Source organism: Falco cherrug, chromosome 2 (genome assembly GCF_023634085.1).
Source record: "Falco cherrug isolate bFalChe1 chromosome 2, bFalChe1.pri, whole genome shotgun sequence".
Classification (NCBI taxonomy): Eukaryota; Metazoa; Chordata; class Aves; order Falconiformes; family Falconidae; genus Falco; species Falco cherrug.
The window spans coordinates 23,923,013-23,937,491 of record NC_073698.1 but is presented as its reverse complement, the minus strand read 5'-3'; the positions used below and the strand labels follow the sequence as shown (position 1 = coordinate 23,937,491).

The following is a 14,479-nucleotide window of genomic DNA, read 5'->3' as shown; positions in this document are numbered from 1 at the left end:
AAGTTGATATCTTGATCTTGAGGTCAGCCAGAAGAACACTGTCTGCTGGCATTAAACCAACTGCAGGATGTCGGCCTTAATTTTCAGGTCTGTCATAATTAAATAGCCCATCTTCTAAACAAATTATCCATAAAAGCAGTTCTGCTTTATTTTTGATATCTGTAGTACAGCTGTGAACACCTTTAGATATGCCTGAGGGAGCTTCAGAATGAAATCGTTTTGAAATATGTCTGTGGTGAGATACTCTTGAGTGATACATAAGCTTGAAATAAATCACTAGATTTTAATTTTTTTTTTTTAACGAATAAATCTTATGCCCCCCCCCCCCCCCCCAAAAAAAAAAACCAAAACCAAACACCCCCCCCCCCCCCCCCAAAAAAAAGACCCTTGCCAGATTTGTGGCTTGATCCTCCATCCTTGCAGGGAGGAGCTGTTTCTCTGCTGGGGATGTTGCCCCTCCCCAGCCCTATTCTTGCCAAAGAAGTGATTTGCCATGCCTTTGTACCAGATACACCTTCATTTTCAATGCAGAGATAAAACTCCCATTGGCTTGGGAAGACTGAGTCATGTTCGTTTTGCAAGGCACCAGATTTAGTTAAGTTAAATGGCTATGTCGGAAATAAAAGGTCTACCGTTACTGTTATGTAGTACCTTTTTTGAAGCAGAAGCCTTGAGCCAAACCCTGAGAGTCTTGTCATCTGCAGCTCCTTGTGTATCAGTGGTGGTGGAAGGAGGAGGGAGAGTGGCTCTCATCTGTGGGGAGCCTTGGTCCACCTCCACCTGGAGGCACTTTCTAGACAAAGATCGTGTCAGGCTGCACAGCCTGACCTCTGCATTTTGCTTCTGTTCACTGCAGAGCATGTCTTCCTTAGAGCTTTGTGTGGTGTACGGGGGCAGTAGGTCACTTACACACTGCAAGCAGACGTACCATTAGTGGCATCTAGCTCTTAGGGTTAGCCCCCTTCCTGTTGTGCGGGCATCGTAGAAACTCCTGTGTTGATGAGTGAGTTCACACCACAAGTCTTTTCCTTCTGCACATTACATGGTCCAACCCTGCAAGACACCCTCCTCCCTCACCTTCATTTTCCACGTAAGGGATACTCGGTACCTTGTAGGATGAAAGCCAGTATGCTCAGCAAGGTTGATGTTAACTTGGAGGTGCAAACCCCGAGAAACACAAAATAACGTGTTAAGTCACTAGGGCTTGGGGAGGCCTGGACATGTAGCCTCAGCCAGGGTGAAATGTCTCGGGAAGATCTCCTGTAAGCTTCTGTGGTGGTCCCCTGTGGTTGGTCCAGCTCTACCTCAGGAGTCCATCTGGGCTTGCCCAGGGGCTCTGTGCGAAGGGCAGGTGAGCCCTGCCCACCAGCACTGCATCTCTGCGGACCTCCCTGGCTCATCGCTTGGCTTCTTGCTGAGCTGTGCCATCTCTACCACCTTTCCACTTTCTGTCTTTATTAATAGCCTTAGCTGGGACTTCCCTGTATTCTTCTGTGTTGCTTCTAACTCCTCTGTTCAGGCCGTTGAATGTCTAAACCTTGCCATAAATACTTACAAGAAGTAAACTGTTTTTCACCAGTCCTTTGGCAGTTCTTGATGTTTCTGTACTGCAGAATAAACCTGTGTTTGTCCTGAAATCCAGAGTTTGGTTCAGAGTCATACTTGTCTTGACTTTCACACTGCCTTTGAAAAATGAATCTATTAACACATCTCCTGTGGGTATCTTGCTTATAGTTGGCTACAGTTTATGGCAGGGGTTTCTTTGTTTTGTTTTGGAGGGCTTTTTTGTATCATCTGTAGTGGTTGTTCTTATTTCTTGCTGCATAGCACTGGGATCCTCCCTGTTTCCTGGAGCTCCAGACTGAATGTAAGCCACCACAGGGTGGATGAGTTAGCCCCATTGCTGTGGTCTTCATAGGATGCAGGCATCAGTGGGATCTCTGCATCACTCTGGTGGGAATTAAGCAAAGTCAAGGACTTGTGTTGTCCTAGAAAGCAACGATATGCATAGGGAATGCTCTAGTGCCGTGCTTTTCTTGGCACCTTACCCCAGTTCAAAGTTCAGGATTGCCTTGTCCCTGCTTTGGGAAGGTCTGCAGGGGAAAGCAATTAGCAGAAAGCAGTCCTGGCTGGCATGGATTTGGGTAAGGTTCAAGTGGGAAGGAGACTGTGTGAGTGAACGGACATAGGCATGCACTTAGGTAAAAAGAAGATAGTTTTCCCTCTCTGTGTGCATTGGGAATTGCCATGGCTCATGAAACAAGGTTTTTGTAAGATTGGCTTGAAACCTGCCTTTTTCCAGCAGTCTTAAATCCATGTCTCAGAAGCATGTTTGAAAGCTGTTGGTAGAGGAGACAATTCCCAACTCGGTGGGACTTGTAAATCCTCAGCCTTGTTCCTGCAGTTGCAATTACTTTCTCGTAGTAGGGTGTTAGTGTAAGGCCAAGAGAAAGGGATTTAAGCCAGGGCTTATGACTTGTGTCTTGGAAAAGCAAAGAGGTTTTTCGATTTTATAGTTGATGCTGTGGTGACAAAATTGAAGCACTGAATTTAGTAGCTGACTTGGTTAATTAAGTTTCTTAGCGTGTATTATCAGCTGGAGCTGATGAAGTACCAATCTTGACCATACTGTAAATTGCACACTAACATCAATAGTATGGTGAGAATAACGTGCAGGCAAAAATACTACTAAATGCAATGTATACTGCTGTTCCATTATTGGTATACAAGGCAGTATTTGTTGGAAAGTGAATGCCTCAGTCCAGCCTTGCAGCTAAGTAAAAGAACCTTCTCATTTTCCATAATTAATGAAGAAACATTTTAAAGTCCTGGTGCTAAAGCCAGGCTTGATGCTGCAGTGTGGGAATCCGGCTGGGCTTCTTGAAGCTACAGATGCAGTCTGAGATGGAAGATGACATTCATCCATGTAGGCTGTGTCCACGTGAGCAAATAACCGAGCCTGTAGATTTGCAGAGCACAGCAGTTGCTGCTGAGAATCTGATGTCTGCACAACGTATCTTACAGGGGAGGCTCTCCTAGAGCTGTTCCTGCAGGCTGAGCACCCATCAGGTGTTGGGATGCATTACCTATGCCCCTGCAGCATCCACAGGTTTAGTTTCATGCCCATAGTATTGGGTTTGTGCACTTCATGAGCTCTCTGCAGTGTGAATCAAAGTGTGATAAACCGGGCAACCAGGACATTCACTTTTAAAGTACTCGTGTTCAGGACAGAAATGCTAATGCACATTAAATAGTTGAATTCAGGTCTTATAGTAGTGATTTTGGTTCCCAGAGCCAAATCTGTTTGTAAAAGTATGGTCAGTGCCAGCTCTATTACCCTGGTTTAGGTTGTCTGTCATCTTTGGTTGGAGTGTGGCTCTAGCGACGTTCAGAGCTTCTTGGTGCTTGTCACAATTGTTGGACTTCCTCCACTGGAGGCCCATTCAAGGTGAAGAACATGCCTTGTTAGGGCTCCCCCAGCACTGCCTTATTTTAATATGTGTTTTTCTGCATATATGAATTAGGAGTAATCCAGCAGGTCCTATGGAAACATCCTAGCTATGGAGAGCATCATTATCCAACTGCCAAATTCTGAATGAGGACAATGGTGCTGGGATGAAGGCACAGTGTGGTCTGAGGAAAATGGCTACAGCCAGTGGGAGCAACACTCAGAAGAGGAGGGTGGGGGACAATTAGTCAGAAAGAACCAGGGCATAAAAATGGTGGTGAACCAGCAAAGTGAAACCTCTGCCAAAGCAGGAGGTGGTGCCTATTGGCTGGAAAAGAGTGAAGAGAGAAGTGAGTTTACCTGTGAAAGACTGGCAGATCCACCTGACGGTTTTATTTGATAAGAGGCACAGGAAAGGTGGGGGGGCACTATTGTTTGTTTTACTTTTAAGGTTAAATTGAAGAATGATAGCTCTCCTTTATCCTGACTTGAATAAAGCTTTTGATGCAGTGCCATACAGGAAGTTTTTTAAAGAAGATGAGGACTAGCAGGAAACTGGCATGGTGCAAAAGGGACTTCTTAGTGAGAAGTCGGGGACTGGGAGAGGAAAACACACTGGTAGAGGAGATACCCACTGGAGTTCTTAGTGGTTGCTCTTTGGATGCTCTTGCTGCTTCTGATGGTTCCTCTTGATGCAACAAGTAGATGGGTGCTAGTGGGATATGCTGCTGTTCAGAGGGTGGTTCAGAGGTGGACAGTTGCAGGCAGAGCAAGGGACTGTCCATATCTTTGGGGCTTGGATCACTTACCTTTGCAAAATGAAGGCTGAGAGGTTATGTCTGATCTCTAAAGGTTCACTGGGGTAACCACTCAAGTGGGGAAAGGCCATTCTTCGCACAAGAGCGTGTGAGTAAATGCTGCTGGCCAAAGCGTTTTGGTGGAGCTTTCTAACAGGGACGTAAGGCACCTAGAAGTTTTTAAGGGAAGGCCTGATGTAATGCCATGGTTTCCTGTGACAGCTGGGGCTAGGCAGTGTAAAAAGCAAGAAATTCCTTCTGATGCTGTGAAGAGGAGGTCTCTAGCTGTTCTCTAAAGGCAAGGACAATTTTGAAGCAATGTACTTAATTTTTTTCAGAAAGAGTAAGACAGAACTTCCATACCCAGGCTGTGTCCAAGGACACACATCTTGAATGGGCAGGCTCCCTAACAGCATTAGTTCCACAAATGTCCTCAAGGACCTGACACCCCCCCCACCGCTGGCCATGCTAGTTTGACCGATTGTATACTATTACTGTCTGTGTTAGGTGGACACCTATGCAGATGGTGAAGTTTGTAGGCTTGGCGAGTTGCATAGCTAAATCTTCCCCTGGGATAGCACTACAAGATACGTGTGTCTAATGGGAAAAGGATTTCCTAAGGGATTCCTCCACAGAGAGGGGTTTACTTTACCATGCTGCTAATCCCATCATAAAGTGCCAAGCAGGGGAGCTGCCCCGGAACTACTTGCACGCAGAAGCCACCGTGCCAGCAGGTTCGTAGACAGGAATAGCGCCGTTGCTGCAATGGGACTATGGCTGGAAACCTGTCCCGTGGTTTCATCAAACACCCCCATCCTGCAGTCCTGGGTGGGGCAGGGAGGTTCAGGGAGCCCCACTGTGCTCTTGCTTCAGTTGTTGCAAATGCAAAATAGCTCCAGCCTTTGCCTCAACGTAACCACGTTAAAACTTGATTCTGTGTGTCCTTTTTCCTAAATTATGCCTGTTTCAGCCTGCGCAGTTGTCGGCAACAGCAGCCTGTGCTACTGCCTGTGGCTGGAGTTTAGAGAGGGGAAATGTCCCAGCGGGTCTGTTTGACTGCAAACGGTGTCACTGACTGCAGCGTGTAGTTGTGTTGTGCTCTAGGGACAGTAGCATGTGTGGTGCCTTATTCTGGGATGTAATGCTCATTTCTTAGTGCACTCTGAGACATAAAAAATACGTGTAAGTACATCTCTCTCTATATATATATATATATGTATGTCTTTTATTAATTCTCAGCCCTGGAAAACAGTTCTGAAATCCTAAAGATGGGCTTTGCATGTTTGGCTTGCCCACTTGTCTGTGGACTGGGTAGTTGTCGAGTGGGGTGGGAGCTGGGGTGTAGTGCTGCATCTCTCCTGGGATCGCGCAGGCTTCGCGGCGTGAACTGGGAGCAGGAAGCAGAAAATGCTTTGGGTTTGTCTGTTTTAATTCCCTGTGCTAAGCCTGGGTAAAATGCTGAAGGAGACATTCTGCCATGTAAAAAGATGGAAGGTGGGAAGGCTCGTTTGTTGAAATGTAACGGGGCTGTAGCAGTGCACCTGTGCAGTGATGCTGTTTCAGAGGGTATCCTGGTCGAGGTAATGATTGCAGCATCTTTCTTGCAGGCCCAAACACGAAGATGGAGTGTCAGAAAATTATCAATTTCGGAAACCAGCTTCTTCGCCGGAAAAATGTGGACTGCACTCGAGAAGACAGTCGGCTTTCACGATGCCTCAACACATTTGACTTAGTGGCTCTGGGTGTAGGCAGCACTTTGGGTGCAGGTGTCTATGTACTGGCTGGAGCTGTGGCACGGGAAAATGCGGGACCTGCCATTGTTATCTCCTTCTTGATTGCTGCCTTGGCTTCAGTGCTGGCCGGACTCTGCTACGGAGAATTTGGTGCTCGAGTTCCTAAGACGGGATCAGCTTATCTCTACAGCTACGTGACCGTGGGCGAGCTGTGGGCCTTCATCACAGGGTGGAATTTAATCCTCTCCTATGTTATCGGTAAGTGTGGCAGGTGCAGTGCAAGACCTTAGTGTTAGTGTAGGATGGCAGCCTGGTTTGGGCACGTGTGTTACTGATAGAAAATAGGTGCTGCACTCCCGCACTCCCCGAGGATTTCAGGACTTGCCTGTGGGGTGTATTGCTGGTGGCTCTGGTCAGTCGAGGTGGGTGGTGTGCTGCAGGCTGAAGGTTTGTCCCGAAGCTGACTGATTGCTGCTGTGATTTCCTTTGAATCTCCATGCCGTCCTTCTGGCGTCCCCTGGCTGCTGCACACTTGCTGGGGACAAAAGTGTGTTCCCTCTGCTGGGAAAGAAGCCGCTGATGGAAGGATGCTTTCATACAGCAGTATCGGTACTCTGGGCCTGTCAAGGTTTAATTCATGGTCCCTTTGAGGCCTCGAGATCAGAGTTTTGTCTTGTGAATGGCTGCAGGATCAAGTTTAAGGGTGGTCTGCAGGTTCACAGTCTCTGAAACATCTAAACCAAATCCCTTCTAAGCCCTTGACTCCCACTAGGAGAGGCCTTGGATCAAGCTCAGAGCGTGCAGTGTACAGCTCAGCTGATGCATTAGAACTAAGCCACACTTTGGTAATTAAAGATTCGTGTCTTTTTAGGCACACTGTCATCATGCCTGTAATTAAGGCTGCAGCCAACGTGCCAGTTGAGAGTGAAGACTTACTAGTTAAAATGAAAGACATTGTTATGCTAAATTATTAAAAGGAGGGTGTTTTTTTTTTAAAATGCATTTTATGCCATGTGTAACTGTGGAGATCAGCTCCCATGGTGCTGTGGAGGCTAAGATCATATGAAGACCCATACAGTGACATAGCAGTTACTTGGCTGAAATGCTGGCTCTGTTTTGTTTGCTACCTGAAACCTTTTCCTGTGCCTTTTTTTTTTTTTTTTTTTTTTTTTGTTATATAAGAAACGAGATGATGAAAAGCCAGAGTCAATTAAACTCATCTCCTTAGGAAATATACGTCCTATGGTTCTTTTATGAATCAGGTTGACTGCAAGGAGGGGATAAAAATAGGGTTTATTTAAAATTAAGTTTATCATTTTCTTCAGATTTCTGAAATTGACTCTGCTTAAGCTACATGCAGAAAAATTGAACAGGCTTCTTGGTCATTTATCTTCTGTTCCAGAAAGGTAATGATAAATCATCTCCTCCATGCTACCTCTCTAGGTATGTGGCCCTTCTCACCATAATACTGGACCACAAAAATGACTGGCATAGGCTGTGGATGCTGTCCCAAAACCTGATTCTGCAAATACATGATGAAAAGATTTCCATACTGGATGTTACAGTCCCAGGATCTGGGCCGAGGCTGGTATTTCTGAGATATTTTTTTTTTTTTTTGTCCTCTTATAATGGCTTGTGAAGCACTTCCTCAGTTTTTATTTTGGAGTGGGCTGCTCAGTGTGTTACCACAAGGCAGAAAATTCACTGAAAAAAATAAGTGGATATTATCCATTAATGTGTTCAAACACAACTTTGTTACTTTTAATTCACTCTTGTGACAAAAATATGTGTTTGCATGTTTGAAATTGCCTTCCTCATAACTTGGGAGGAAGGATGGCTAAGCAGGAAAAACAACTGAGGGAGGGTGTGAGCTGTATCAGGTCTCCTTTTTTTTTTTTTCCTGTATCTTACCCAGCCTTTCTCCCTGTACTAATTGCCTCTCTTGTGAGCAAGGACGACTCCCAGTAGTTGGCAGGCACATGTTGCAGTTCAGAGCTGTGGATTGAGAGGGGGCAAAAAGCCAATTTTTTTCATGGCCGTGCTGCAGAAAATGCCAAGCAGTGCCCCTGAAACTAGGTGGTGGGAGCTTGCATCTGTAAGGGGCTTGGCTAACTTGGTGTTTTTATGCTGAGGTTCTCGGACATCTGTTCAGAAAGTATTGTGGGGGTGGAAAAAGAAATCCTGGGCTCCCGGGATGGGTGGCCAACAGGTTGTTGACTTGTGACTTGGCTTGGAGGAAGACTAGTGTGGGGTCTTGGAGGTGGGTGATGGGTAAAAATGGGCATCCAACTGATCAGTTGTGGTCTAGACAGAAGGAAGGTGTCCAGGACTAGGATCTGGTGTGAACTTCCTTCTGGGATGATGTGGGTTTGGGGAACCGTGCCAGACTGTGGGAAGCGTTTCAGGAACTGGAACCTGGTGAGGGCTGATACTACGATGAGCATCCCTGATGAGTAGTTGCCATTGGGGTTTCCTGGGGCATGCGGTGACCTCCTAGCCTGTGCCTGTTCCTGCAGTGAGCCCTGCACCTGAGCTCCGCGGCTGTCCTGGGAGCTGTGTGCTGCAAGCAGGAACCAGCTTGGTCTGGTGAGGTTATGCTGACCCAGAACTAGTAAAACCTCCTTGGTACAAGGCAAATGTCTTTGCACTGTTCTCTCTAGCAACATTAAGGTATTATCCAGGTGCCTGCAATGTTGGAAGAATGTCAGATTCCCCCTGCTCCCTCAGGGTTGTTGGTTACAGAGGGTTTGGGATAAATGGTTGGTAGTTACATAGAACTGGCACGCAAGCAACTGGCATCTAATATAATACATGCAGGAGCTGGTTGTTCCTGTCCTACAACATGAAATATTAGAGCCAGGACAGAAAAAAAAAAAGCAGCACTAAAGAAATGGCCTCCTCCATCAAATCATGCCAAAGTTAAGCTGAAAAATTGTAATGTGGTATACAATAACTTCTGGAGCTTTTCAAGATTAAATCAACAGCGCTGATGTCCCAGCTCTTTAAAAGCGTTCACACTGTGCACTTTGCTGTCTCAGTGAATGGCAGTCTCCAGGCAGGTCCGATCTGCAGCTTACTTTTCATACTTTTGCAAAGCTGGATTGGGGCAGTGAGCGTTCCTAGCTTTGCTGCAGGTGCTGCCCACAGCTGCTGCAGAGGATTTGCTGTAGGTGAGCACAGATACTGTTAGACACGATTGCAGCTGCCGGAGTTGGGACCTGAACACCTGCTGACAGGTGAGTGTGTCAGGACAAACTGTCCTAGGTAGAAGGAGGCTCCTGACAGCGTTCTCTGAGGAACTGCTCTGCAAACTGAAACCAAACCAACCTCTTTTTTTAACTAGGTAATTATGTACAGTAGTAATTCTAGCATGCAATTAGATGTGGTTATATATAGTATACCGTATAAGACATGGGGAGTATAACTATAACTTTAATGCATGAGAGGGAGAAATTGGCTGTTACCCAAACCTACTTATTTTACACAATGCTGTCACTGTCTGGTGCTAGCTTTTTGTTGTTACTATTTCAGTCTCTGAAATTACTCTTCTGGCCTAGACCATGTCCTGGACTTGGCCTTCCTGAGGCTCCAGGTTCAGTTCTCAGCCTGGCAAGCTGTGCATGGTGTGATGCTCTCGGGAACCGCAGCAGCCCCAGCGGGGGAAGCCTAAGCACTTGCTGCAGGCAGGAGGAGTTGTGCCACTTGTTGGGATCATCACCAGCATCCTGCAGGAGGCTGACTTATGGTCAGATAGCCTGTAAATTGCATCAGTCTTTACCCGCCTTGGGTGCTGTAGCACTGGAGGGCAGAGCAGACTCGCATGCTGCTGGAGCGCAGAGCTTGGCGAGTGTTGTGGTTCAGGCTCTGGTGCTCTAGTGTTGTGCTGCTGGACGCCACATGGCTTCTGTAAGGTCCCTCTGCCTGGGCTGCGGTCACCCAGCTGGGGCTGTCAGGGACTTCTGCAGCACAACACTCAGACCTCTCTAGTAGCAGAAATTACCAGGTTTGGGGGAAGTTCAGGCTGCTGGGGGTGTAAGGAAAAGGTCAGTTTAAGCAGTATCTAAGGCAAAGCTGAGGTTTACTAAGAAGCTGAACTACAAGGATTTTTTTTTATCTTGTCAGCTGAGCATGAGCCTGAGACCCACCACCTGTGTGTGTTACCATCAGAGTAGATACCAGGCATGAGTACAGGCTGCAGGCTGGATCTGCAGAGGAAAGCCTACTCCCAGCACCTGAGAAGCGCGCACAAGGTTGCTTTGAGTCCCTCCATTGTGAAAAGCCTTGCAGGGTGCCCCCGGTTTGAAACATGTGCCAGCCACAAAGGGTGATCTGTGTCCTTTCTGTCCTCTGGCAGGAACTTCGAGTGTGGCCAGAGCGTGGAGTGCGACGTTTGATGAAATCATAGGCCAGCACATTGAAGAATTTTGTAAAAAATACATGACGATGGATGCTCCTGGAGTGCTAGCAAAATACCCAGACATCTTTGCAGTGGTGATAATCATCATCCTAACAGGTAAAACCTTGGAGAGGTTTGTGAGTCTTGGACCTCCTCCTGTAATTTCATTCTTTGCTTTTGGAATAGGCACAAAGTTTTTTGGAGAACATATTAAAGACTCTTTCTTTGCTACAAGTGTTGGATTGACCTACATAGCTGCTGTGGAGTTAGGACAGGACAGAGCCTGTTTACAAGGTTTTTAATTAGAGGGGAGTGTTCTTGATTTTTTTTTTTTGAGCCACTTTTAAAACCTTCAATCAAATTTTATACAAGGAAGAAAAGAAAAGATGACTTTTTACCCTCAATCAGGTATGAAAGTTTAATCCTTCCCTCCACAAATCCTATTACACAAGAATTTCATTCTGTTGCTCTATCAACCTTATTTCCCCTTTGATAATCTGCTAAATTTTGGTGCCTTGAGCCAGGAAAGTGAGAAAAAAACCCCACAGAAGTCAGTAACAACCTCATGTACTCCTGTTTTGGGTTTTTAAAAAATATATATGGGCTTCAGTTTGCATCAGTGAATGGAAGAGTCCAGAGAAATAAATGTGGGATCAACAGTCAGGCCCTCTTTTTTTTCTAAAAATGTGCAAAGGCTTTGATCGGAATTTGGAGAAGTTTTGAAAATTTGTAAAATTAAAACCTTTCTGAACTTCTACCTCTACTCCAACTGGGCCTTGCAAAGCATTCCCAAATTTAGGCATATTTTAACAATTATGCTTCTCATGTACCTCTCTGTGGCTGCTAGAATGCAGAAGCTGCAGCGTCACCCCAGCCGAGTTATCCCGGCATTTCCCACTCTGATCAGAATGGCAGTCTCACAGCATGAGCTGTGCTCCTGAGGACAGGCTTCAAAAGCAAGGGATGCTTTGGCATCTGGGTTTGCATTTGGATCTAGGACTGTGTTGAGGACTGCTCAAGTCAATAGCAGCCCTCTCTTTTCAGGACTACATCTAAATAGGAGAGATTTTCCGCTTTGTTTATTTGTATATAATGAGTATTGCTCAAATTTCAAATTAGAATCTGGTCTTTCACCTCAGATACAATTTATTAGGACTCCTTGCTTTAGCTCTACCGCATAAAATTATACAGATTACAGATGACTTTATTCCCCTGCATTGAGCAAGTTCCCTGGATTTTAATAAAAAATACAAACCATTCTTTTCTACAAAAGCTGCTGAATGAGCACCTTTAGTCCCAAATATAAGCACTACAAGTTTATTTCGGCTTGCACTGTCTTGAGCTTCGGATTTTTACAAGGTACCTTACAAGTTTTGCTGGGCAGGGAGACAGTTTTATCAAATACTTCCCTGATGTCGCTGTCTCGGCTGATTTCCTATTTTAATAGAAGGAAAGGTAAGTGCACAGGACGCTCCCCTCTCCTTGAAGGGCCTTGGAATAGCAGTAAGGACACCCTGTTGTGCTTCTCTTCTCCCTCAAGCCCATTTTTTGCCCCCTCCCTCAGCTGCCACCGTAGGTTTCTGTTAAAGGTTTGTGTTAAACGGTTTGAGTTCTTGAAAGTCAAGTCACCTGAAGAGCAAACGCAGGTTAGCAGAGCTCATTGTTCTGAGAAGCTGAGCTATGCCTCAGTGAGATGCTGGTTGCCAAAGCCTGTAAACGTGCTCTTCTTCACATAGATGCTCTTAAGACCACAGGCTGAAATCCTGCTCTTGCTGAACTCGCTGACAAAGCTCCCTCTGATTTAAATGGGAGTGGTGTTCCCAAGATGCTACCTTCTTCTGTGTTTTCAGCACTGGAAGTAGCTGTCCTCCCAGATTCAGTCCCTGCTCATATTTTCTCCTGCTTCTAAGGAAAGATGTTGTTCATAACTTCTGCATGTGGCCAAGACCTCTAAGACTATTCCTTCATGAAAAAGCACTTAGGGTGCTTTCTCCAAGTCTCTGGGTGGAGTTTGAGGCTGTGTCTAGGTGGCGTGGCGTAGCGCCATGAGATGATCGGAGCTGGCATTGAAAGTGCTGGAAGCAGCTTAGCTGTGTTAGCAAAGCACTCTACCAGGGGCCTGTGCCAAATGGGCATGCTGGGTGGGAAGGTGTGTCACATCCTGCACTAGTAATGTCTGGGCTGGAGTCCTCGTCTTCCTTCTGGGTGAGTCAGTCCTGACCTGCCTGAGCTACTTGCCTTTGTGGAGAAATGAGGGATGAGATGAGATGTGGGCAGAGCACAGCACGAACGGAGCTGGGCTACCTCTGCAAGTCCCCAGTGCTTGTTGCTGGTGGTGAAATACCTGACTGCCTATCTGCCATTTGTTCCCCAGGGCTTTTAATTTTTGGCGTGAAGGAATCTGCCCTCGTGAACAAAGTGTTCACCTGCATCAACATCCTTGTCCTCGGCTTTGTCATGGTCTCTGGCTTTGTGAAAGGATCTGTTAAAAACTGGCAGCTGACTGAAGAGGATGTTTACAACACCAGCCACAGCATTTACAGAGACAAGTAGGTTGGATCTTTTCTTCTCGTGTCTGAAATTGATGCATCTTCAATGGTACATTTATAGGGGAAGTTGTGATGTAGAAAACAAGTGCATGGGATGGCTCCCTCCTTTTGGAGGCCAAGCTGCCTTCAGTGGATGTTTGCTAAAAGCAGGCTATGCTGATGGGCTGAAACTGATAGAAGATAGGCTGTGTGAGCATGGTCCCTGCTGCAGAACTGACCGTTTCCAGCCTCATGACCAGTACGGCATCCAAATATGAGAGAAAAGAGCCTTAAAACAACCTCCTATTCAAGGCTACACCAGGCTGGTTCTGGTACCTGTATGAAGCCGTGACCAAGTATAGCTCTGTAGTTTCTTTGGGCGCTTGGGCAATATCCTTGAGGCACCTTTGTACCTTTTGGAGACCTTGTCCCAAACGCCTCAGTAAAATGAAGGCAAGTTGCAGATTTTTTTAATGCATTGCAGCAAGCATATCACAAATCCATTTTTAATGACATTTTTCTACTTGGCCAAAATCCTGTCTTCCTATACAAGATCAAAATTAAGGCGCTTACAAGGGTTGCCAGTGATACAAGGCTGTTCATTTTTACTTGAGACTATGCAACATGTCGTGGGGGCCTTTACATATCTCCATGTACATCAACTTGGTCCTGGCTTGCTATCTAAACTCTTTATGCTGGCTTGCAAGGAAGCACAGTTTGACAAAAACTGGAGAGATTCATAAATGTTGCATGGGTCAAATCTGGCTTGTGTACAAGCTGTTTATTGACCCACTCTGCGAAATGCAGCCTGCTGCAAATTGCTTCCATAGGAAAGGTGCCCTCCTCCTTCCCTGCTGCTATGCCCATGCAAGGAGCAATTAGTGCAATAGCTTCGAAGTGTAACTGTAGCTTTTTGACCCGTAGCACTTACTATTTTTGTAAAATCTATCTGGGGTTTACTTCACTTTATTCACCATTTCCAGAGTTATCTACATTTGGGTTGTGCTATTTCTGCAAATAACAGGCTGGTTTTCATCTTAAGTCTCAACAGAGCTTCTATGAGAGAGTTCAGATGCTTATACCTGATAAGACTTGCAGATTTGGGATTTAGTTTAATTTAATTGCCTTAATTCATCTTTACAAAGGCTTTTCCTTGAAAAAATGACCTGTCACTTGAACTGAAGAGTGTGTTATACATGACAAACACAGGCACGTGGATCTGGGGTCTTGACCCAGAGTGCACTGGGATCAGTATGTGTCTGTCTGTTGACTTTGGATGAGGCTCAGCAAAGCACTTGGTGCATCAGGGATGCAGGCTCTCGGCTCCCTCAGGGTCCCAAGCATGGTTTGGTTATGAGCTTGGCACAGGGAATTTTGAAAATGGAGGATTGGGTAGATTTATGACAGTCATGGCACCGTGCTTTGCTCTATTGTCTACTCACTTTCACCTAAGATGGACTCAGATAAAGTGTAAGTGGATGTTTTATATGTTTCTCAGTCTTCAACTTTCATAATGAGATGCTGTACTTTTTCAAAAGCTTATGTTTAAATGAATATGCGTATCTACACACATGGGT

At 45.8% G+C, this 14,479-nt stretch overlaps 1 protein-coding gene across 2 annotated transcripts in view; it reads left to right on the top strand.

The window, feature by feature from the left end:
* SLC7A1 (solute carrier family 7 member 1) overlaps positions 1–14,479 on the top strand; it is a 46,837-nt gene that overhangs the window by 17,251 nt on the left and 15,107 nt on the right. For both annotated transcript variants that reach the window (XM_055701796.1, XM_055701795.1), the window contains exons 2-4: positions 5,853–6,236; positions 10,333–10,491; positions 12,749–12,923. In XM_055701796.1, the coding sequence (XP_055557771.1) occupies positions 5,867–6,236; positions 10,333–10,491; positions 12,749–12,923 (704 nt within the window). In that variant the 5' untranslated portion in view covers positions 5,853–5,866. The remainder of the gene's footprint in view (positions 1–5,852; positions 6,237–10,332; positions 10,492–12,748; positions 12,924–14,479) is intronic.